A 24,624-nucleotide genomic window follows, 5' to 3' on the forward strand; every position below is an offset into this window, starting at 1 on the left:
ACAGCTAGATGAAACTGCTGGGTGCGTTTGTCTCTATATTTGGGCATATGATGCCAAACTCTGTCTCATGTTCTCATCATCTAAACCCGGAGAGATAGCCGGGAGCTGTTTTAATGTTTTAATAAATGTTGGTGAGCAAATTGAAACTTAATGCAGATGTTGGTTGAAGTGCTGTTTGTTGAGGATTCTGATAATATTGGTAAAGGTGTTCATCTTGGCCTGGAGGAGGCAATGCTCCTCTTGGAGCAATACACCCACAGTTTGGGTACTTCTTGATATGCAAGTGACAGCAGTGACGAGGAGTGCTTTCAGACAACTCCATTTCATCAACGGTGGTATTTCATGGAAAAATTAGAACCGGCCATTTCCAGATTGGCTTTCTATAATGTACTCTATGTGGGGCTTCCTTTGAAGATTGTCTGGACACTTCAGTTGATGCAGAATGCTGTGGCCCCAGCTGGTGTCGGGGGCTAGTAGGACTAAACTTATCATTCCAGTTTTGCAGCAGCTCTGCTGGCTGCTAATTTGTTTCTGGGCTGGATTTAAGGGGCTAGTTTTGGCCTTTCAATCCATAAATGAACTGAAGCTGGTGTATCTCAGGAATTGCTTCATCCCATATGAACTTGCTTGTCATTTAGTTGCTTGCTGCTCCTCCACTGATAGGAACATAGGAAACTGTTTTATATTGAGTCAGGCCACTGGGAAATTTAGTTGATGGAAATGAGAAAGAGGTTCTCTTTAGATTGTGGCACTCAGATTATGGGATGACCAGCAGTGTAGCTGTCTGGAGTCGTGGGAGATTAGTAGACCTCTTTTTTGGGAGTAGGGTCTCAGCCAGGTCCCTGTGTATGAGCATGAAAGGGGAGTGTGTTAGCCACTGAAAAGAGTCTTTGTCCTTTTGTGCATATCAGAGCCAAGGAGGTGAGATAGCTACTGAAAAGGGTCTTCTCATTGGCTAACACCCCTCCTCCTCCTCCTCCTCCTCTATGCTGATTGGCTCCTAGGGACAGCTATTGTAGTGAAGTATGGACTCGGAAATGACATGAAGAGCAAAGTGGAAAAGGGGGATGGCTCTGAGGGGTGTGATGTGACTATCATGAAGAGACCATGTACTCCTGAATTTACCATTATACTACTGGGAATGACTTTTGTAGACTGGTACATCTTTCTCCCTTCATCACAACCTTTTAAGTGTGCCTTAAAGTTGGATTTAATTTCAGCAGACTTTGTTGGGTAAACCCATTTAAGTAGTTTGTGCCTTTTCTGCTGCTTTTATTGTTGGTATCTGATTTTGCCATGTTTTAAAATTGATTTTGTTTTTTGTTGTTTAAATTGCTGTAATCTGCTGAGTGTACATTGCATGGAAAGTTGGAATGTAATATTTTAACATAAATAAAATAATAAATGAAGCTCTCCATTCTGGTATAAATGTTGCTTTGCTTTTTGGTTGATATAAGTAAGAAACAAACTGGCCAAAGGCATTCCCATAAGTAAAGAACATTACTCTGAAAACTGCTGGGGAGAGTTTGGTAGGGAATCTAAATATCCAGGAAAGTAGCTGCAAAACAGTCCTAGAAACAAACACACCCTTCCTCACCCCCGCCTTGGTGTGGTAGATCAAAAGTGTGACTGAGATGGTTTTAGGTTTTAGCAAACTTGGCTTAATGTTGATAGTGCTTCCCCTTTTGTTCATTTGTGTTGACTTTTTGAATGGCAACAGCTTTAGTAGGACTAGTTCGTAAGTTAGTTTTGTATAACTGAGGAAATGAAAAGTTAATACATCATGGAGTTAGTTGCCTGCATTTTGTTTAAACCATGCATTTCCCAAATTCCCTACATATTACTTCTACAGCTAATAAAGTAGTTTTGTGTGTGTGTGTGTGTGTGTGTGTGTGTTTACAAGTTGGTTTAGAAACTATGAACGCAACTTCAAAAGCATCTTAGTTAAAATGGCATTCCAGCATCTTTTGAATCCCAGATGAGAGGAAGATTATAAAAACTTTACATGAATTTAGGTGTGCCTGTAGGTGTTCATTAATATTGCCTCAAGAGTGGCTGTATACTATAGCCAGCATGGATTTTTCACATTCTGCAATGTTAAATTGAAAATACCCCCATGCCATCCTGCTGCTTCCAATAAGCTCATTTTAAAACAAAATCTTACAAAACCTATAGTCCTGAACTCAAAAATGCATGCTTAACAACCCTCTTAAGTTTTTGTGGCGATACACAAAACACTCAGAGAATCGAGAGTTCAAAGTATAAAATGAGAGAAAAAGGACCCCTGTTGGAGTCAGTGGTCTCATAATTTGTTGAAATTAATTAAAAAACAGCCATGTTGTTGTAAACCACCCAGATAGCTTTGGCTATGGGGCGGTATACAAATGTAAATACTACTACTACTACTACTACTACTAATAATAATAATAATAATAAATGTTCACAGAGTACCTGTAATCCACAGAGCTACAATCCCCAGAAGAGGGGCTGACTGTTAAACCATTCTGGCCGCTGGAGGGGAATAGGGCCTCTTATAGCAACTCTCAGCACCCTTCACTAACTACACTTCCCAGGATTCTTTGGAGGAAGCCATGGCTGTCTGATGTGAAATAAAGGTCTGGTGTTGATATGGCCAGGGACAGCTTTGCTTTAAATTTGGATGGGAGACTATATTTGCCTGCAGTAGAATAAAAAGGTGGAGGAAACCCTGAAAAAGAATGATACTGTTTACAGTGTTGTCCTTTTGAAAAGCAAAGGAGCTTTCTGTCTGCCCAGTGCCCACCCATCCAATCTCCTCTTCTCCCCCCTCCTCCCCTTCCTCTCCTCCTTCAGTCAGTTTCACCTATCCTAAGCATGATTGTATAGGAGTAAATACCATTGAACTCAAAAAGCATGCAAATGATCAAATCCACCCTTTCCTCCTCCAACCTAACCCCTCCTTTTTGCCCCTCCCAATCCCCTTCCCCTCCCTCCCCCTCCTGTCCCCTTCCCCTCCCCCTCCTCCATGGTCAGGTTTACCTATTCTAAGCATGATTGCACAGGAGTAAATTCCATTGAACTCAATAAGTATGCAAATTATAGACCTGCTTTTCCCCTCTCCCTTCCTCCTCCCCTCCCCTCTTCCTCCTGCCCTGTCCATTCCAGCCCTCCCTCCCTCTTCTTCCTCCTCCTCCATGGTCAGTTTCACCTATCCTAAGGATGATTGCAGGGAAGTAAATCCCACTGAACTCAATAAGCATGTAAATGATCAAACCTGCCCTCCTCCTCCCCTCCCCCTACCACCTGCTCTCATCCCACTCCTCCCCTCTGCCTTTCCTCCTCTCTTCCCTCTTCCTCCCCTCCCCCTCCCCGTTCTCCTTCTCCCCTCCCCATCCCCCTGTGGTCAGTTTCACCTATGCTAAGCATGATTGTAGGGGAGTAAATCCCATTGAACTCAGTAAGCATGCACATGATCAATCCATTCTCAGCAAACTTGCACAGGATCCTATGTCTTACCTCCCAGATAGAAAAACAGAGAAATTCACTAATAGGCAAAAAACCTTGCGGTTTAAGAAAGTACCAATAGCCAACAGATATTTCTATCAAACTGTAAAAAGCAAGGAAATTGGGCAACTGTAGTGAATGCACCAGTGGAGCAGGAGACCTGACCTCCTGTCCGAGATATTGTACTACCCTACAAATTTGTCAAATTGCAAACGCAATTTGGTTTGGTCTTTCATAGTCCAATCCACTTCCTGTGTAGCTTGGGAGAAATTGGTAACATGTGCCTCTGAGCATATGGTGAGTGGGGGCAAAACCTGCAGTCAGCCCAAATAATAGAAAGAAGACCTGTGCTGTGTTGATCTTGTTTTAGCAGTGAGGAAGCAACTATATTAATACAGTTGATATAGTTCAGATAATCACTTTAAATATGTTTGATTTACTTTGCAATTTTAGTGAAGCTTTCTATAGTAAATCATTTTCTTTTGCTTTTGTTTCTGTGAATGTGTGAAGTACAGCAACACTTTGAAAAGTTTACACTAACCCCTCCCAAAAAACAATTGTTCAATAATGGCACTGACTATTCTGCAGAATAGTCTCCAGTGAACATGAGAAATGTCTCAATTTGTGCAAGATAAAATAGTGGGAGGTGAGTGAAATATTGTATATTCTAGCAATTTCTAGGTGTGCTCTATGTTTTTAATTGACCATGCCCACCTTTCCTTAAGTGGTTTAAGCATAGGAGGCTGAAAACACGCATCTTGGGCAGGCCAACTTTGCTTTTTCCTACACCTAGATTCATTGCTTAAGTAGAAACATATTGTAATCAGTCTGATTTTACATCAAACTGCAGTTTCAGATTCAACTGTTAATGCACCCTAAATAGAAATAGAACATAAGCTCCAGTTTGAAACACAAAAGGCTATCTTCACCATCATATGACATTGACCAATAAAAAGGCTTTGAAATTAATAAAAATAAATTGATGATTAATGAGAGAAATATAGTTTTCTAGGTTAGATTCTCTGTAGAAAGAGTAGTAACACAAGAAAGAAGCAAAGTAAGAAGAATACCAACAACATACAAAAATATAATTCTCCATCTTTGGAGATGGCAGGTGTTGCCACCACTCACCATATTCTCAGAGGCATGTGTTATCAAATTTTCCAAGCTACAGAGGAAGTGGATTGGACTGTGAAAGTTCAACCCAAACTGTATTTGCATTTTTACAATTTTTTTTTACAAATTTGTAGGGCAGTACTATATCTCAGAGAGGAGGTCAGGTCTCCTGCTCCCCTGGTGCATTCACTATAGCTGCCCAATTTCCCTGCTTTATAAAGTTTGATAGAAATATCTGTTGGGTATGGGTACGTTCTTAAACCGCAAGGGGTTTTTTTGCCTATTAGTGAATAATAATATATAGTTATAAATGGAATGCATATCTGCTTAACCTTCATTCATTTTCAAAGGAGCCAGGAAAGATAATTTTGTACTATCTTATATATCATTCCAATTAAAACTGCAACAATGCAATGACATTTGTTATGCATGTTCAGGACAACATTATGCACATGAGGTTTGAAAATCAGCTTGACTTGTATATCGGTTTTCGTAAGTAGTGGATGTACAATAAATTTTATTGTGACATCTGAAGCAAGGCCACTCTGCTTTATTAGTGTATTTTGATTTAATGAGATCTTGGTAGTTCAAGAGGTTAGTTGGATAATTACCATATACAATGGTAGAACCACTTAAATCAGTGGACATGGAAAATGGGTCTACTCTATGGCTAATATTGATGTACTTTTAATGTGTTATGGCTGTAGAATTGTTCCATGTATGTTGTATTCGTATTCTCTGTGTGTAATATATATTAAAATCTTTGACATCCAGAATGGATATAATTATAAAATTTTATAATTAAATTTTCTGGCTACATTTCTGCCTAATTTTTAAGCTCTAAGCATACTACTATTTAAGTCTTCTGGGTCCCCCTCCGCCCCATTCTAATACCTTTCTGATCTTTGAGAATTGGACATTTCTACCTGAGACTATCACGAATATTTATAGTTTTATAAGAATAGCTTGCTGTTAAATGTCTTCTTAACTTTTTCATTAATATTTTGTTTCTCTGGTTTGTCTTCGAGTGCTTCTGTAGAAAAAGAAAACAGCTGATTGTATATATCTGTAAAAATATTATTAAATAGTATGAATTTAATACAATAAAAAAATAAGCCTCCCTTCCGTTCCTAATTATTAAAATAACAGATGCTTCCTGAGCACTTTTTTGTCCTTTTGAAAGATTAGCTAAGTGTCCTTAAACTATGCCAAAGCCTAGTTATTTCAGATACTTCCTCTAGAACATGTGCTCTTCAAAATTAATTCAAAATTGTGGGCAAACTTTCTTTGGCTATTGCTTATTACTCACACTTTTTATAGGAAATCTGTTTGACAGTTGTCAATGTGAGTAAGGTAAGAATAAACTGGGAAATCTAAGCCTGTTTAAATAATTCTCAAGATTTTCTGGTTCACGTGTAGCGATATTGAACTCTTTAGTCATAGGCTTTAATTTGTGCATGGTGCTGACCTGATGCTGTGCAGGGACACTCACTGCATCCGTTCATTCAATTCAGTCTAATTATCACCAACTTCCTGGGGAGCCTGCTTAGATGGAACTGGCGGTGAATGTTTGTTGTTAAGTAGTAAGATATTAAGCTACCCTGGTTACATTTAACAAAGTAGTTTTAGGCTCTCAATTTACATATAGATTATCAGTGTAGCACATTCAGATTTGTATTTCTTTGTGTTTGTCCAAAGCCAGACCATGGTATAAAATGAAATTTAACGTCATGGGTTCTTAAATATACCAAGGTGTGTGCCTGTGTTCATTTATATATGCTCCTTCCCCTCCTTTCTGTTTTTTATTTTGAGCATGTGTTTATGTGCAGATATAATACACACACTATCTACACAATGAATTTATATGTGAATTATGTCAGTTTTTTTATCCCTTAAACTTTAATACTTCAGAGAGGTGGTGGCAAATGGTTTTGCTGGCGCATATGTGTTAAAATGTAACATTTTGTCTTTTCAGGTCCATGTGAAAATGGCGGATGAAGCAGTCTGTGTTGGCCCAGCTCCCACTAGTAAAAGCTACCTCAACATGGATGCTATCATGGAAGCCATTAAAAAAACCCGGGCCCAAGCTGTGAGTCTGAATGAGTCTCTCCTCTGCAGCTGTTTCATATACAGAAAGCAGAGAAGCTAAGAGTTTGTATTTAAAGATAAAAAAAAGCGAGGGGGAGAATGATTGAATATGCTATTCCAGTTTAGTTCATGTCACATGAGTTAAATGTGGCCGAAATCGCTACTGGAAATCAAAAGCTTTTGTAGCATCTGGCAGTGCGGGTTGCTGATCCTGCAGGTGGCTGCTGGATTCAGCTTTCACACCAGGGAGCAGCTTCAGTTCATTTCCAAATTTGCTGGGGGGGTGGGGGAATCCCAATTAGTTTAGAGCACTAACCCTTTCTGTGCCATAGCCTCGCTTTCTGTATGTCTTTTGGTAATATAGTAGTGATTTTAGTTTCTTTTCTGTTATTATATGGCCTCTGTAATAATTTTTATCCACATAGTTAATACTTGCATAAAGGTAAATGGTGCATCAAATAATTATTCTTCAGTGTTTTAAGTTTCTGACAAAACACAATACACTAGAGAAGTATATGCAACCTATTTCCTTCTCTTCCATGTCCATCCTTGAATTAGGCCAGAGTAAAAGTTTAACAAGAATGATTGGTATTTTTAAAATGATGGAAATAATACTTTTTTGTTCCATCAGTGAATGCAAATGTGGTCTTCAGAACTGATGAAAGCAAAAGTATCTTTAAATAAAATTCGATGGAAGGGAGTCGGTCAACACCAGCAATTACCCTGGAGTGTCTCAATTAGCATTATCATTTCTTTTGAAATAAATGTTTCAGTATGGTGCATTTGGAAGGGGGGAAGGGAAGAGAAAAATGGCAAACAACATTAATTAGCTAACAGACACTGCAGATGTTTACACTGTTAGTTAAGAAGATTTAATGGAGATAGAAATAGTTCAAGCTTTCATCTTTAGCCACGCATATTTTCTTAGCTGTGAGTTTACATAAGATTACAAATTATGAAAATGATGGTTTTTCTACATTACTGTGTTCTGTAATTACATACAATGTTGTTTGTTGTGTAGGGAATTAAATACTGGATGCATTATATTGGTGTTAGGGTGTATCTCCTGGTCCACTTATTTTATATTTTATTTTATCTTCCTTTTTAAGTGTGGTTTGTAGCAGTGCTGCTAGCTGTGGGCACCAAAACTGTTGTTAACTTGAGGGGTAGGAAAATATTTTTGACAGATGATCATGAAGGGTTAGAGAATAAGATAAATTTGAAAGAGTGTGGTGAGAAAGGTCTGCACTGAGAGAAATTTAATAAGAGCTTGTAGAATTCTCTTGTGGAAATAGAAGTGGAAGTGAATCAAATGACTATGTCTGTGTAGCTGTCAAGGCTCGGTTTGTCACCCAGGTTGGTACCTATTACTTGCACAAGTTTCAGATAATACATGCATTGTTTATAAACCAGGTTATTAGCACTTACATGTGAAATGTTAACATGTCAGAAAATTATGACCTGGGAGTTATGTGGCTTGGTAACATTATAGGCACCACTAATCTAGTTTATATGTGATTGTGAACATGCAGAACCCTAATAAACTGATAAGGGTTCTTTGTTTTTAAACAAGAGCCAAAACAAAACAAAAAAATATTCTGCACATTTAAGCCAGCTCTAAACGTTGCAAAATAGGTGAAGTGGCTTATGCTGTTGTTTAGAGTAAACTATTCAGTTTCACAGAGATGTTCATATAATTGAGAATTGAACGAAAACTAGTTTTCACTCAAAAACAAGCTTATTTGTACGTTAGCAAAATCTGATCTGGTGAAGTACATTTTTTTATCTGGAATAGTCAACGCAACTGCTAGGAGGGGTGATTCAGCAGGATCACTCATTTAGTATGAAATACAAGTACATTTTGCTGCCTTATATTGTAATTACTGATAAGATATGGTCAGTATTAAGATTCCAGATGCCTAAAGTCATGAAATCTACTCTTGGCTTTTATTTTATAAGGTCCACCCAGGATATGGATTCCTTTCTGAAAACAAAGAATTTTCCAGGCGTTTGGTAAGTTTTTGTTTTTTTAAATCTTGTCTGAGGAGGATATGACCTGGTGTATTGTTATATTTTGCTTTAAACTTTAAAATTATTAATCAGTATGGTTTATGTATTAAGATGTTAATCACATATTAAAATTAAAGTCACAGATGAAAATTCCCTCCCTCCATCTTGTTGGTGTGGATGACAAACCCGCAACATCTCTAAGAGTTATGACTCTTGAAGGTCCTATTGCTGATTTTCCTGATTTGATCAAAAGAAGCCTAAACATTTAACCTCCAGTGTTTATCTGAAACTGTTTGATACCTTGACATGTTGGATGGAACTGTGGTGTACACTCTAACAATAAAAACCAAAGGGAACATAAACTAGTTAATCCTTTTAACCCTTTCATATAGTATTTATGGACTGGGGTTTTTTTTAAGCCATTTTGACCGTTATGCTATTGTATATTTTTGTAAGGCAAATGTTATGAAATATAAGCTATGAAATATGGACAACAGTGAATGGCATTTATTTAAACTTCGTTTTGCATTTGAAAAAACATGTGAAAAATGCTTCCCTTAAAAAACTTCATAACTAATTTATGGTTTTATGGGATTTGGTTTCTGTTCTGTCTTACATTTTATTGTTTGCCTGTGTGTTAACTGTAATTTTTAATTATTCCTATCTGCCTTGAAGAATTATGTTCAAAAGCAGCCTACAGATGTTAAAAGAAAAGTTGTATTTTGTACACCTTTAAATCTAATAGATTAATAAGTTAAAACCCATAAGTTAGGGTTTTTTAAAATCAGTTGATAGTCTTTTTAGGAAACCATTTCTGAATAACTATGGTTGCCTTCCCAATCTACTAAGGACTGCTGTTGACAAGAAAAAAATTGCTACCCCTCACCCCATAGGTAGAGGAACGTTCTGCTTATGGGGGTAGAGGAGGCTATTTGAATCCCAGCTGACAGCTAATGTGTTAGAATTATTATAATTATTTATTAAATTTATATCCCGCCCTTCCTCCCAGAAAGAGCCCAGGGTGGCAACAAAATGCTAAAAGCACTCTAAAACGACTTTAAAAGATGTTAAAAGATAATAAAGCAAAACATCTTTAAAAACATATTGACCAAAATATCTAAAAAAAAAACCCTTTAAAAACTTCTTAAAAAGCAATTCAAGTCCAGATGCAGACTGGGATAATGTCTCTACTTAAAAGGCTTGTTGAGGAAGGTCTTCAGTAGGTGCCAAAAAGATAACAGAGATGGTGTCTAATATATTACATTACATCTCATAAAAGCAAAAATGATGCTATTCCTGTAGTTTCGTTTCTTTGCTCATTTGGATTATATCCTGCTCCTTTGTAGACTGTAAGAGCACAGCCTGCACACCAGAGTTCTTTGGTACCTTGTCCTCGGAGTCAGCATCCAGGCCACTACTCAAGGCTGGTGATATGGTTACACCTACATAGCCATTCACTTATACAGTATGCAGGGCTGCTGAGAGCTGGCACTGGACCCAGGGCAAAATGCATGATTGGACTTCCCTCCCTAAATCTTCCTACAAACCAAATGTTGCTACTTTCTTTAAACAAGTTTTTAAGTGACTTGGGCTTAAATTAGGCTGAGAGAGATTGAAAATAAATGAAAAACACCAGAATGGGATAGTTAATGTATTTATTAAAATGACTGTTCACAAACTCAAGTGAAAATGAATAAACCCAACATTTTCGTACTACATCACTAAACTAATTAGTAGTGTTAATACATTAATACATCGGTATGCCGGGCAGCTTGGGGTCAATTGCGTCTCATCCGAAGGCTGCAACCCTACCTTCCTGTCCACCAGCTCCCACTCGTAGTACATGCTCTGGTCACCTGTCGTTTAGACTACTGCAATGCACTCTACGTGGGGTTACCCTTGAAAACAGTCCAGAAATTACAACTGGTACAAAACACGGTGGCTCGTTTACTTACGAATAGCCGCCGTTATGATCATATTACCCCAGTGTTATACAATCTTCACTGGCTTCCAGTTATTTTCCAGGCTCAATTCAAGGTGTTGGTATTAACCTTTAAATCCCTATACGGTTTTGGCCCAGTATACCTGAAGGAGCGCCTCCAACGTCATAAAGTGTGCCGCCCTACAAGATCTGCCACTCAGGGCCTTCTCTCGGTTCCGCCGACTAAAGTGGCTAGGTTGGTGAGGACTCGAGAGAGGGCTTTTTCTGTGGCAGCCCCCACGATTTGGAACTCCCTTCCAATGGATCTTCGACATGCCCCTTCCCTAGATATATTTCGCCGGGGCCTGAAAACTTGGCTTTTCCATCAGGCCTTTACGACCTTTGAGACTTCCAAGGTGAACTAGTTCTAGAACTGTAATATGAACAATCTACTAAATACTGTAATTTTTACATTGTACTGTACTGGCTATATTGTTTATTGTATTTTATCATGTTTTATTGTACGCCGCCTAGAGTGGCCACTGGCTAGATAGGCGGCCTATAAATTAAAGTTTATTATTATTATTATTATTATATAAGGGAAGGGAATTCCAAAGTGTTGGTACCACAACACTAAAGGTCTGCTTCCTGTGTTGTGCAGAATGCACCTTCTGATAAGATGGTATTTGCAGGAGGTCCTCACCTGCCGAGCGCATTGATTGACTTGGGTATATGAGAGGTAAGATGATCTTTCAGGTATCCTGCTCCCAAGCTGTATAGGGCTTTGTACACCAAAACCTTGAGCTTGGCCCAGTAGCTAATGGGTAGCCAGTGCAGTTCTTTCAGCAGTGGGGTAACACGTTGGCAATACCCTACCCCAGTGTGCAGTTGCGCCACCGCATTTTACACCAGCTGTAGCTTCCGGACAAACCTCAGGGGCAGCACCACATAGAGTGCATTACAGTAATCCAACCTGGAGGTTACCAGTGCATGGACCACAGTGGTCAGGCTATCCCTGTCCAGAAACGGCTGCAGTCGTCTTACCAGCCGAAGGTGGTAAAAGGCACTCCTAGCCACTGAGGTCACCTGGGCCTTTAATTACAAAGATGGATCCAGGAGGACCCCCAGACTATGGACCTCTCTTTCAGAGGGAGTATGACCCCATCCAAAACAGGCAACTGACTAATTATCTGAACTCGGGAACCACCAACCCACAGTGCCTCCATCTTGCTAGGATTCAGACTCAGTATATTGGCTGTCATCCAGTAGAGACCAGGCCCTGATCCAGGACTTGCACGGCCTCTCCTGATTCAGATGTCAACAGAGCAATGGAGCTGGGTGTCATCATCATACTACTGACACCTCACCCCAAATCTCCTGATGACCCCTCCCATGGGCTTCATATAGATGTTAAACAGTACTGGGGACAAGATGGTACCCTATGGCACCACAACAGAACAACTGCCAAGGGGCCAAAATATAATCGCCCAAATGCTGTTCTTTGAAAATGATCCCAGAGATAGGATCAGAACCACTGTCAAACAGTGCCACTGATACCCATCTCACCAAATCAGCTCGGAAGGCTACCATGATCAATGGTATCAAAAGCTGTCGAGAGATCAAGTAAGAATAATAGGGTCACACTCCTGTCTTTCTCCTGATAGATTTCATCCATCAGGGTGAGCAAGGCTGATTCAGTCCCATAACCAGGCCTGAACCCAGGTTGGAATGGGTCAAGATAATCTGTTTCATCCAAGAATACATGCAGTTGTTGTTCCACAACCTTTTCAGTCACCTTCCCTAAAAAGGGTTTTTTTGGACTGGTCAGTAGTTGTCACAAAGTAATGGGTCCAGGGTGGGCTTCTTCACGAGCGGTTGGATCACCTCGCCTTTCAGGGCAGCTGGGATCACCGCTTCCCACAAAGACATGTTGACCATACCCTGAATCCACTTGGTCATACCTCCTTGGCAAGCTCCTCGGCAAACTTTAATAAGCCAAGAAGGGCAAGGGTCAAGAGGACATGTTGCTGGCCGCATCGTCACAAGCACCTTGTCCATGTCATTAGGCTGCATCAGCTGAAATTGATCCCAAGAAGTTGCGGCAGACGTTGCACTGGACACCGCACTGGAGACTACAGTAGATGTGGCATCAAGATTGTTATGGAGGCGAGCAACTTTATCCTCGAAGTGCCTTGGAATGCTGTAGTATGGAAAGTGCTCAAAGTTAAAACTATTTTTCCAGTTTTTAAAAAATCTTTAGTATTTTGCAACAGAGAAATAAAATGCAGGCCTAACAGATACTTGTATACAAATGGAAAGATGTAGACCAATTTGAAAGCATGGATTTAAATTGGATTTCCAGTTTTGTAATTTGTGCCTTTATTTATTTATTTATTTATTTACTATCCTGCCCTTCCTCCCAAAGGACCCCAGGGTGGCAAACAACAAGCAATAAAGCAATAAAACATTTTAAAAACAAGAGTACCTACTAACTGGTGGTTGTATCAAGTAAAACATATTTGTTTTCAACTAAATAAAGCCTTAATAGTATACTACCTTGGAGCATAATCCAAAACCTCTAGTCGCGCAACCCACATACCTTCTGTAGTTCAGTTTTATCTTTCAGAGAGAAGGGTAGAGAACTGTGAAGCTGCATTTCTCAACTGTTTGATATCATTTATTGTGCAGTCATATTCATGCCTACTCAGAAGTAAGCCCCATTGAATTCAGTGGTCTAGTTTGTACGCTTACGTTAAGACAAACTATGGCTTAGTGCAAACAAGCAAACGTGCATTCCTAGAAAGAAAATTGCAGCTGCTTTGCGCCTCCTCTCGTCCTACTGCACTGCTATGAGCTGTATCATGGTTTGGCTTATTATTATCTTTTTTTTTTTTCAATAATTTTTATTCAGATTTTCATAAAACATACAAGACGAAATCATAAAACATTCAAAGACAAAAAACAAAATCAAAAATAGTTAAACAAAAAAAAAAAAAAAGAAAGAAAAAAAAAAGAAAAATAAAAAATAAAGAGTAAAATATTGACTTCCCATTTGTCAAAGATCAAATCAGTTATAAGTCTATAATATATAACAATCCTGTCTCTTAAGTCATATTATAAAATCACTTTCCTCCAGTAGTTATCTTACTTAATCATCAAATCTCATAAACATTACTTTATTCTTTCCACAAAAAGTCAAAGAGAGGTTTCAATTCTTTAAGAAATATATCTATCAATTTTTTTTTCCAGATAAGCATATCAATTAATCCATCTCATTACTAATTATGATAATCTTATTGTCATAACCATAGTCAAAATAAACATTTCAATTAATCCATCACATCAGAATCTGTTAGGTTCAGTAATTTCAGTAGCCATTGTTCTATTATCCCTATTAATTCCATTTTCCATCTTCCATCTTCAGTAGTCTTGTTAAGTCCAGTAATTTCAGTATCCAATCTTCCATTATCAGTATTCCATAATAATCTTGCTGTCAAAGCCATAGTCATATAGTAAGAGTCTGATGGGAATTACCTCTATCCCAAATATTTTCTTGCCATCCATTCTGAATAGGTTGCTGAAATACTGCTGTAAAATCATATCTCTGTTCTTTTTTTCAAAATACACTGGGTCATCTCTTGAAAGTTTTTCCATTGTCACATGGCTGCAGTTAATTCCATAAATTTTCTCTATATTGGGCTCCATCACATCATTCCAGTCCAGAAGATTATCCATGCCATTGATAACTTTATCTCTAGAATCTTCATTAATTTCTTCAGAGATAACATTGAGTTCCAAACAATAGATTTTATTTCTAAAGTCCATAGACTCCAAATCTTGTTCCTGTTCCACGTTTGTTCCAATCTCTGGGATCTCCTCTCTCACAGGGACCCCTGTTCCAGTCTCCAGGGTCTCCTCTCTCACAGGGACCCCTGTTCCAGTCTCCAGGGTCTCCTCTCTCACAAGGACCCCTATGTCTTTAATCTCCTGTGTCTCCAAACAATAGATTTTGTTTCTAAAGTCCATAGACTCCAAATCTTTTTCCTGTTCCACGTTTGTTCCAATCTCCGGGGTCTCCTCTCTCACAGGGACCCCTTCCAGGGTCACCTCTCTCACAGGGACCCCTATATCTTTAATCTCCTGCTTCATTTTACTCAATTCAATTTTCAGCTCCTTACAACCCTGTCGCAGGTTTTGTTTCGTTATCTCAATCTCATCCATTATTTTCTGAAACATAGTTATTTCCAGATTCTCAGCCACTTTCTTAATTGCCATTTTAAAAGAAAAATATAGGAAAACCACTTCTTATTTCAGCAACAATTGGGTTAATACTCCAAACTTGGTGACATCACAGTATAAACAGAGCAGACAGCCTTATCTCTCCATGCTTAAGTAAACAAAATGCAGTTCCCAGGATCGAAACAATTAATGGCGGTCGTCAGGAAACAGATTCGTCAAAATAAAATAGACCAAAAAGAGAGTAGTCTCAGACAATATAATATTCTTCAAAATAAAAATCCGGAATAGAAATCCCTCTTCTGTGTATATCTTTAGAATGCAAATCCAGGACAGCTTTTTGCAACAAAAACAGAGATAAGCTATTAATTAGTGAGTAGCAGAGAGAAGTTATGGCTCCCCAGTGAGATGTCAAAAACCGATCAATCTGGCAAATCTCTTTTAAACAGCAACAATTTAAGTCAAGTAAAAGAAAAATATAGAAAGAAGGGTGCTTGCCTGTTAGTGCGTTCTCTCTTAGAAGATAAGATGAACGTTCGCTTTATCAGATAGAGCTTGTTGTTGAAAATCCGTCCCACCTTCGTCGGCTGGACCTCGTCCCATAAATTAATGAGATCTGGTCGTCCCAACAAAAATAGGCTTTGAGGTTAATCTCTTCGTTTCTCCCTACCCGGGAGAAGTTTAATCAGTCAAAAAAAAAAAAAATCTGACTGATATATCTGAATAAGCTTCTTTTGAGGCAGGAGCCCGTCTCAAAAGCAGGCACAGGCTAAGTCACCCTTCCCGGAAGTCGGTTTGGCTTATTATTATCCAGGTTCGTTGTTTATCTTACTTCAGATATAGTTCGAGCTGTAGGCAAGGTTTGTTCTGTGGCTTTATCTTCAAGGGGAGTTAAATCAGAAGCCCAGGTTCATCGTCATCATCATCATCACTGTTTATTTGTATGCTGCCTTTCCATAACAATTTATGCACAAGGTGGCTCAAAACATGAACAGAAAAACAGTTACACAATTCACTGTAAGAAATAAATTAAAATGGTTAATAAGTTAACAAACACATCTTAAAAATCATACAATAAATTGATACATCCTTATAATTCCTAATAAAATCCAACAATAAAATACAGAACCATAATCCCAATAACAGCAAAACAAAAAACCGAACAGCAGAAATTAAATTTTTACCCAAACAGAAGACCTTAAACAACACGCCACAGTCAAGGTGGTCTCTGGCATCTTCAAGTAGTGATACCTTTTATAACTGCAGTCAGTCAAGGCCCCACCCTTCCAGGGCAGGTGGAAAGAGGCCAGCAAGCAGGGAGAGGGTCTTACAGCCAAGATGGTCTTTGGGATGTAATGTTAGCTCACAGATGCAAGATAATGAGCAAAGTGTTTGTGATCTTCTCTCTGGGATCCCACATTTGCTGTTTTCCGCTAAGCCGTAGTTTGGCTTAGTGTTATGTGCAAACTGCATTAACGTGACTTATTCTGAAGTAGGTGTGGATAAGATTGTACCTCTGGTGTCTTTGCAAATGGAGAGAAGGGACAGAATCCAGTACGGAGTTAGTCTGTTGTCTAGACTCTCGTACACCTAATGTTCAGAACTTTCCAGACTCAAGAGTTGGTAAACACTAGGACAAGCAATTATTTTCAGTTTCTCGTGCTATTTCAGAAATTTTCCACAAATGCCACTGATATATTTTTAAATTCAAGGTTATAGAGCTTCACCACATCATATAAATAACCACAAAGAATTTCATTAGGCTTCATACACAGTATGTATCCTACATTTTAATTCAAGTTCGCTTTCAACATGTCACCCCATCAGGTATCTGGCATAGTGGTTGTTTCTTTCATAGGTCATTAGTGATGTGACACTCTCTCACACATAGTGTGTGTGTACAGAAACACATACACGTAGAGAGACTGTGACACTTTGCAGTTTTTTTCTTAGTGACAAAATGCTGTGCTTTGGAGTATTGGGAAAATGCAATTTCCTCACAACAGCAGCACCAGCTTGAGGGTAGATGTCTAATTTGTGCTACAGAGAAAGTAGGAACAGTCAATATATTGTGTCGAAAGGCTGTAAAATTGATTTTAAAAATTGCTAAGCAAAGGTAGTGATTTTACCTTTTGAATCATTAAGACCCAGTTGGTGTATTAGCTCAGTATAGCTAAACATATACACCCTTATCAATTATCTTCAAACTTTTTAGGGAACATCCGGTGAGGGATGTAATTCTAGATGTAATTTCTCCACTCTAAAAAAACCCTCTTTTGTATGTCTCTTATTATCTTTTGTTCTGCCTTATAGTATCTGGTTTTGCCTCTTTGAAAATTTCCTTTTCTGTCCCCTAAATCTTAACATTTCTTCCCAGTTCCCTCTCCTGTCTCCTGTCTAGGTTCTAATGTTTTTTCTCCTTCTGTCCGCCCTGTTCCCCCAACTCTAATATTTCTCACCTATGCTTCACTTCTGTCTCCTTTCTCTAAGCCTTTCTTGGTGTAACTCCATCTTGGTGGTGGTCTTTACTTCTCCATCCAAAGGTTACCCCACCTCTATTTTGTGGTTTTGTTCTAATTTCCAAAATATCCTGCCTTGCTTTTTCAGCTAGGTGGCTGTGAAAGAAGAGGGGGGAAATCCAGATGGCAGACAAGCTGCTTGCCCATCCTATCCATCAGTGAAGAAGACCACAGAAACTTACACTCTGTCATGGGCTCACTTTGTAGTCTTATGAACATCCATGCAACAGTACTGTCCAGATGTTTACTGTGTTACTGATACATAATAAAACCTACTCACTGCTTCAGTATGAGGTGCTGGCTGGCTGCTTCAGTATGAGGAAGTTGGCGAAGGCCCTTGCCTTGCCCCTTTTCTTATGATGGTGGCAACTTTTTACAGCTGGCAAGTTGTTGCAAAAGGAGGATGAAGTATTTTATTTATTTATTAATAGGTCCTTCTGGTTTATAAAAAGGAATTAAAAAAGTAAAACATAAATACAAAAAGTACATACAACAAGTTCTCAGTGGCAGCGCTTGTTTATGGAAGCCGCTCCCAAGTGAAAACCTTCCTGGGTGAATTCCAGCCATCCGCCACACTACTACTGCTGAGATGCAATCTGAAAACGTTTTTATTTGTTCAAGGTTTTGGCATATAGGGAGTATTATCAGTGTCTTATGCTGTCCTGTGTTTGCATTGTGGATGATGATGTCATTGACTTTTATAAAATATTGTTTTATTATTGTATTTATATTTTATGATGTTAGCTACTCCATGCTGCTTCTGGTGGAAAGGCATGTTATAAAACTATTAAAATAAATAAATGTGCGAAAAGGACAATAATCATTACATCAGTAATCAGTTCTTTCATTATACAGAGCTATGTGAAAAAAAGCTTCCCCATCCAAATTAAAAATAACAATCCCAATAAACAACATTAAAAGTTGTTGACAGGAGGAAGATGTTAACTCCAAAACACTAAAAACTGGGCTACTGCTAAAATTTACAAAAAAGCCTGGAGAAAAAAAAGAAATATCCTTTGTCTGATGCTGAAAAGATTGCACAGGAGGCACCAGGCAAGCTTTCCTGGGGGAGTTTCCATAGGTGAAAGGCCAGATGTATCCAAGTTTTGCTACTTTTAAACATGATTATGAAATATACTTTTTTGCTGCTTATGTTGAGAAAACAGATATAATGAACAAAGAAAGAGTGACAGTTTCTCAGGATGCAGTTGTTTGGATTTACCTATCTTTTCAGGATTCTAGATGCAGAAGGTGTGCCTGTCTGCTTGCCTGACTTTGTTAGCTCAGTGTTAATGTCACCTTTGCTTCTAAAAAGAAAACTGTGCTTGCTGATGGAATAAGAAAAAAATCTAATGTATACAGGTAAACTAAATGAGAACCTAATTCTAGTGCATGATGCTGAGCTTTATTTCTTTCTAAGTTAGTGGGAAACAGGAAACAGCTGATACATCCGATCAGCTTCTAGCAGAGCATGCCATTGGAATGCATCATGTAATCTTTATTTAAAATAATAATAATAATAATTGCTTATTTGACTTACTCGCTGCTTATTACAAAAAATCTCTAAGTGACTTACAAAGAGGTTACAAGCCAGAAGAGGTAAATTAGAGTAAAAAAGCGAATCTTCTTTTTTTAATTGAAGAAAAGGAAGTGTGAAGTTGGATGCTTTGATCTTTAACAGAAAATATATTTTACTCCCAACAAATGAATTTCCCACTAAGCTGTCCGAGAGCTGGCATTAGCTGGCAAATTCCCTAAATATAAAACAATGAAACAAAAGCATTTGTTCGTGTTGTTTTGAAGCTATTATGTTGCTGTTTGACTGCCAAACTTGGCAATTTTGCAATCATTATTCCACTCTGGGCTCACTTCCTAGCAATCTGGTGGGTTTTCGGGGTTTGGATTACAAGATTGGTGACAGTATCCTTGGCCAAATTTATTGCAATGCAGACGGGATTAGTTTTATTCTTGGATATTCCTTTGAATGTCATAAGGTGCATATTGAGTCAAGTAACATTATATGTTAGTAATGTTTTTTTATTTTTCTACAAAAGGGAAGAAAAAAATGATAGCTTTCATACACATAGTTTTTAGCCATAAGTATTAGGGCTCTGTAAGATGAATTTCTTGCACACAAATTACTTCTCTGTATGGGCCCAAAATGTAAATTGTTGCGTGTCAAGGAAACACACACATGTTTGTTTCCCCTGTTTTGTGTATCTAATTGAAACCTAATTTGGAACAGATGCAGAGGGCACAAAGGGGTATTTATGTGTCTTTAAATTGTATAGCCTTTATTGGCCAAGATAGATAAGGTATTATACTTTAAATGGTATGGTTCATAAATGCTGCTGCTTCACTGCTGATTATAATATAAGAATAGTTATATATCGGCTTAGTTGGATTGTTCTTGCTCTTTTCCATTATAATCCTGAACTATGTTTGGATTTTATGAATCTGAAAGTTTCACAACTTTGTCTTATGCATGTTGTTTAGGAGGTATATGGATGGATACAAAAGAGGAAGTGGAGATAAATTTTCAAAATGTTGTAAGCTAATTGAGCTACATAAATGTGCAATGTAGAGTGCGAAGCAAAGCTTAGTTTAACACAGAAAGTCAGTTCATATGTGTGACATGCACATATTCTTCATTAAGCATATTAATTTGATAATAATGTTTATATGTGGATCAGTTTTCAAATATTGAACTATTTTGGGTGCAAAATGTGAGTACTGTTGACTCCCCACCCCCAAAAAACTTTTTTTCATTCTGATGGAACTTAATAAAATAATGTTTATACCTGAAGAGGAGAGTAATGACTGTGTTCAGATGTCCATGTGGTCTGCCACATTGTCTCAGTTTATCCAATTATCTCTGAGAAAGAAGGTGAAATACCTTTACTTTTTTTTGTTTGCTTTTGTTTTTATAGGCTTTGGTTCATTGTTAGGGACCACTGTAAAAGGCCTGCATGCCCTTGGGATGAACAAGGTGTGGCAGTGTCACTGGTTTCTTTTCACTTTCATTTTAGGACTGCTGGCTATTCTGTACATTAGGAGTGGTGAACTCATAGCCCATGGGCCATGTATACCCTGTGGAGATCCCCTGATATTTGGCATCTTTTTTGGATTTTTTAAAATTGATTTTCTTTTTTAAAAATCCTGTGGCTTTATCTTCCATGGGGCTTTTAGTCTTCCCCAGGTGCCTCCATGCAATCATTCTGCAGAACTAAGCCATCTGTGCTTAGAGGACTTCCTGAGCTCTTGTGAACATGCAGTCTTTGGCTTTTTCTGATAGCTGCAATGCTTTGGCTAGCAAAGGGAGGAGTCGTGGTCAGTCAGTCCCAAACTGCAGAAAACATCACAGTGTTAGTTCTCCCACTATACTTCTCAAAAAAGTAGTGTTTTAAAGTTTGAAAATGTCAACATTGATGCTGATCTCCCCGCGCACTCCCACAGCAATGCCTCCTGAAGTTTTTAGGTATCTGAATTCTTAGTGCTTATTCCCTCTTGCTTGCTTTCCAGCACTGTAGGTGTGGGTCACAGTCTTCCACATATTTACTTGGAAGTAAGTCCGTCTGGGATCCAATAGGGCTTAATCCTAAGTAAGAAAGTTTCAAAGCCAATGATCCTAGTTACACTCCCACTGAAATGTGCTTTAATTTTTCCCTTAAAGTGACAAAGGCTTTAATCCTATGCATACCAGTGAACAGAATGTCATTTATTTCTGAACAAATATTATTAAGATTGCTCTCAGGGACTTTTTAAAAGATCTGTGTTTTTGCTCTCCAGGGAAGCACTGGGGCAGGAGATGAGTATGTGTCTGCTTCAGATTGTCTGCCCCCCCATGAGTGTGTGTGTATATATAATATTTAAACTGCTTGCCTCCCCTGTGTGTGTGTGTGTGTGTGTGTGTGTGTGTGTGTGTGTGTGTGTGTGTGAGAGAGAGAGAGAGAGAGAGAGAGAGAGAGAGAGAGAGAGAGAGAGAGAGAGAGAGCATGCACGCATATAACTGTGTGTGTGTGCTGGTATGTGACCCTCAGAGGGGTGGAGAACCCTCAGTGTGGCCCTTGAGCTGAAAAAGATTAGCCGCCCCTGCTGTATATGTTGAATTAAATCCTGAAACTCTTGTATATTTTCAGAAATATTTTTCTCTGTAGAGGAGGGCTGTTAAGTTCTAAGGCCTGTTAGAAGCTCTCTGCATCATAGCCTTTGAATGGAAATGTTAAACTTAAACAAAGTTATATAGAAATAAGGATATCATATCAATTGAACTATGTCAAAATTATTGGGTAAATCTTACTTCAGGTTAAGAGAATCCCCAGGTGTAATAACCGTAGTCAACTTAGTTATATAGCTAGGAAAAGAAGAGGTGAATCTTGTCTCAACTCTAAATGATGCTCAGAATCTGGTACTACAGATAAATGCAGTTGAGTTGCACATCCATTTCAACAACTCCTTCATTATATTTTACACGTTTTGGCTTAAACATTCAGAAACCTTTTTTTAAAAAAGTACCAATCTAATAAGACTAGTTAAAAATAAATGCTAAGGTATTGTTAATGGAGGTTAGTAACAGAAATACAGGTACAATGTATTCATGAATCAAAATGTCATAAGACCAAGAAGATGCTGCCATATGGCCATAAAACATAGTTTGGGGGATGGTTGGATATTAGCATTATTCCTTGCTTTTAAAACTCACTGTGGTGTTGTCTATCCACTATTGGAAGATAGAATGGTAACTAGATGGAGAATTGATATAATCTAGCATGGCTGGTATTAAACAGAAGCCTTCTTTGCAGCCATATAAAACTTAATTATGTGGTTTACATGAGTAATGTCATTGGATCTGAACCTCCTCTTCATTCAGTACCCAACACTTCTCTTACGTTTTTAGGTTAACCTTGAGTTGACAAAAGACTGCTGTGTAGCACTTCTATTATAAGCCTTTTGATATGGTGCTGAATTGTGGCTTTCAGTACACATAGGGTTAAGTGAAAAGGTTATAGTAATCTAGTGTGCATTTCCCCCTTTTTAATGTGCTCATTAGCTGTGACAAGTCCAAGTTTTAGCCCATGTCAGTAATTTACATTTCATTGCTAAGTGACTGCTCTTGTTCAAGGACTCTAAGGCTGTTGAGCATACTTGTATTGGGAATAAACAGAGTAGAAGAATTGAAAGCCAAATATCCTGCCAGGCTTTTCAGTAGGTTCTTAAGTTTCCAGTAGATCACTGATTAGCAGTGTGTGGAGCCATATGAAAATAATAAGATAAGGCCTATAAAAATTGTCACAGGTAGGGTATCCTATTTTAAATCTCCTTTTGTTTCTACCTTATCTGTCATCCTCCCTAAATTCCTCTCTCCTGCCAGGCCTTCTCTCAATGGGAAACTACAGTATATTAGAGACAAAGCAAGAGAACAATGCATCATGCACCAAGCTCCTTGGTTTCTCTCTCTCACTCAGACATGCGCACACACACTCACAGAAAAGCACACACCCCTCCCCAACTATTCAGCAGAGTCTGATTTTTATGAGGCCTGAAGAAACAAAGGTCTTGATAGGTTTTGCAGCTCCCTGGGAACACATTATAAGGCTTTGAGATCCTGTGAATTTCATGCTCTGGGACCCATTTCCCTCATTTTGCCCGATTGGTACCAGCTTGTTGTAGTATTCTTAATTTGAAGGGATGCACACTATGTAGAAGACTAATGGCATGAACTGGGAGAATGTAGCGGAAACACTGAATAATCTGAGCATGCTAGTTGCTTTTCTCTATGTAGTCATTGCCATATGTGGCAAACATTTGCACAGTTTTGTCTAACAATAACTGCTGTCAAGCTGAACAACATAACATTTTCTGAGTCTTATTAATAGATAAATCAGCAGAAAATTAATAAAATTGTGTGTGTGTGTGCATACACATCCTTCCAATGTTGTTGTTATGTGCCTCCAAGTCGACTACAACCTATGAATCAGCAACCTCCAAGAGCATCCGTCGTGAACCACCCTGTTCAGATCCTGTAAGTTTAGGTCTGTGGTTTCCTTTATGGAATCAATCCATCTCTTGTTTGGCCTTCTCTTTTTCTACTCCATTCTGTTTTTCCCAGCATTATGGTCTTTTCTAGTGCATCATGTCTTCTCATGATGTGTCGAAAGTATGATAACCTCAGTTTCATCATTTTAGCTTCTAATGACAGTTCTGGTTTAATTTGTTCTAACACACAATTATTTGTCTTTTTCGCAGTCCATGGCATGCGCAAAGCAATATGGATATATTTTCTCATTTTCAAGCCAGTCAAGTTTCCCTTCTTGCAAAATCATTTTTTTCAGGATCCAGTCTATTGGTACTATGGTATTTTGTCTGAACATAACCATAGAAAATACTCAAAACAGGAGAACAAGATTCAGTTTAAAGGGGAGGCAGTTGGGATACTTCAGCAGAAGTTAGGCACCGAAAATGAATGGTAACTGCAAGGAGATTGAGCCTCCTCTTTAGGGGAAAGCATATACATCAAATGGGCAAAGAGGTGACAGCAAATAATAGTTTTGTTTCAGCTTTTGAGAACTGATGCATGACCTTGCTTTTTTCCTGATCCCTCCCCATCGTTTTTTCCTTGCGTCATATCTTTTACATTGTAAGATGGAGGGCAGCAGCTGTCTTCCTACTGATTTTTGTAAGCTATTTTCAGCTAAAAAGTGAGGTAAAAATGCTTTAAACTAACAAAAATCAATCAAGCTTAACATTATGATATTGATTGTTTACACTGCATAAGTTAAAACATTTGACATAGATACTAATTTGCTGTTTTTCCCCATCGATAGATAAAATGCAAAGTAAGGCAGACCATTTTTTATTGGACCATTTTTTTTTTGAGTGGGTAAGAAATATTTAAGCTTTCCAGTTGTACAGAGTGCTGCTTATGTCTAAAGCTGAGTTCAGTTTAATTTGAAGATTTCATGCTCCTGAACTAACAAAAATTAATTCAAAAAAGCAGTTACTTTTCCTGCTTTACATTCTTTTGCTGAAAGTTGCAAATGTTCTTCTGAAATGACTGTAGCAACCAATACATTGGAACAGGAATAAGAAAACTTATTTTACATTGGTGTTGGCAGCTACACATTCCTTACAAAACATTAGGAACTAAACTTCATGGCAAGGCAGGAATTTGAACTTGGATTTATCTCATGCAAAACCAATGTTCCAACCAGTACAACAAACAGCTCAGTAGTTAAAGAGGCTGGGATACAG

At 38.3% G+C, this 24,624-nt stretch overlaps 1 protein-coding gene across 3 annotated transcripts in view; it reads left to right on the top strand.

Moving 5' to 3' along the window:
• Positions 1–24,624, top strand: part of PCCA (propionyl-CoA carboxylase subunit alpha) — a 437,395-nt gene that overhangs the window by 64,940 nt on the left and 347,831 nt on the right. For all 3 annotated transcript variants that reach the window (XM_061626591.1, XM_061626592.1, XM_061626590.1), the window contains exons 5-6: positions 6,575–6,688; positions 8,647–8,700. In XM_061626591.1, coding sequence (XP_061482575.1) covers positions 6,575–6,688; positions 8,647–8,700 — 168 coding nt within the window. The remainder of the gene's footprint in view (positions 1–6,574; positions 6,689–8,646; positions 8,701–24,624) is intronic.

The sequence above is a fragment of the Rhineura floridana genome, chromosome 5, assembly GCF_030035675.1.
Source record: "Rhineura floridana isolate rRhiFlo1 chromosome 5, rRhiFlo1.hap2, whole genome shotgun sequence".
NCBI classification, from domain to species: Eukaryota; Metazoa; Chordata; class Lepidosauria; order Squamata; family Rhineuridae; genus Rhineura; species Rhineura floridana.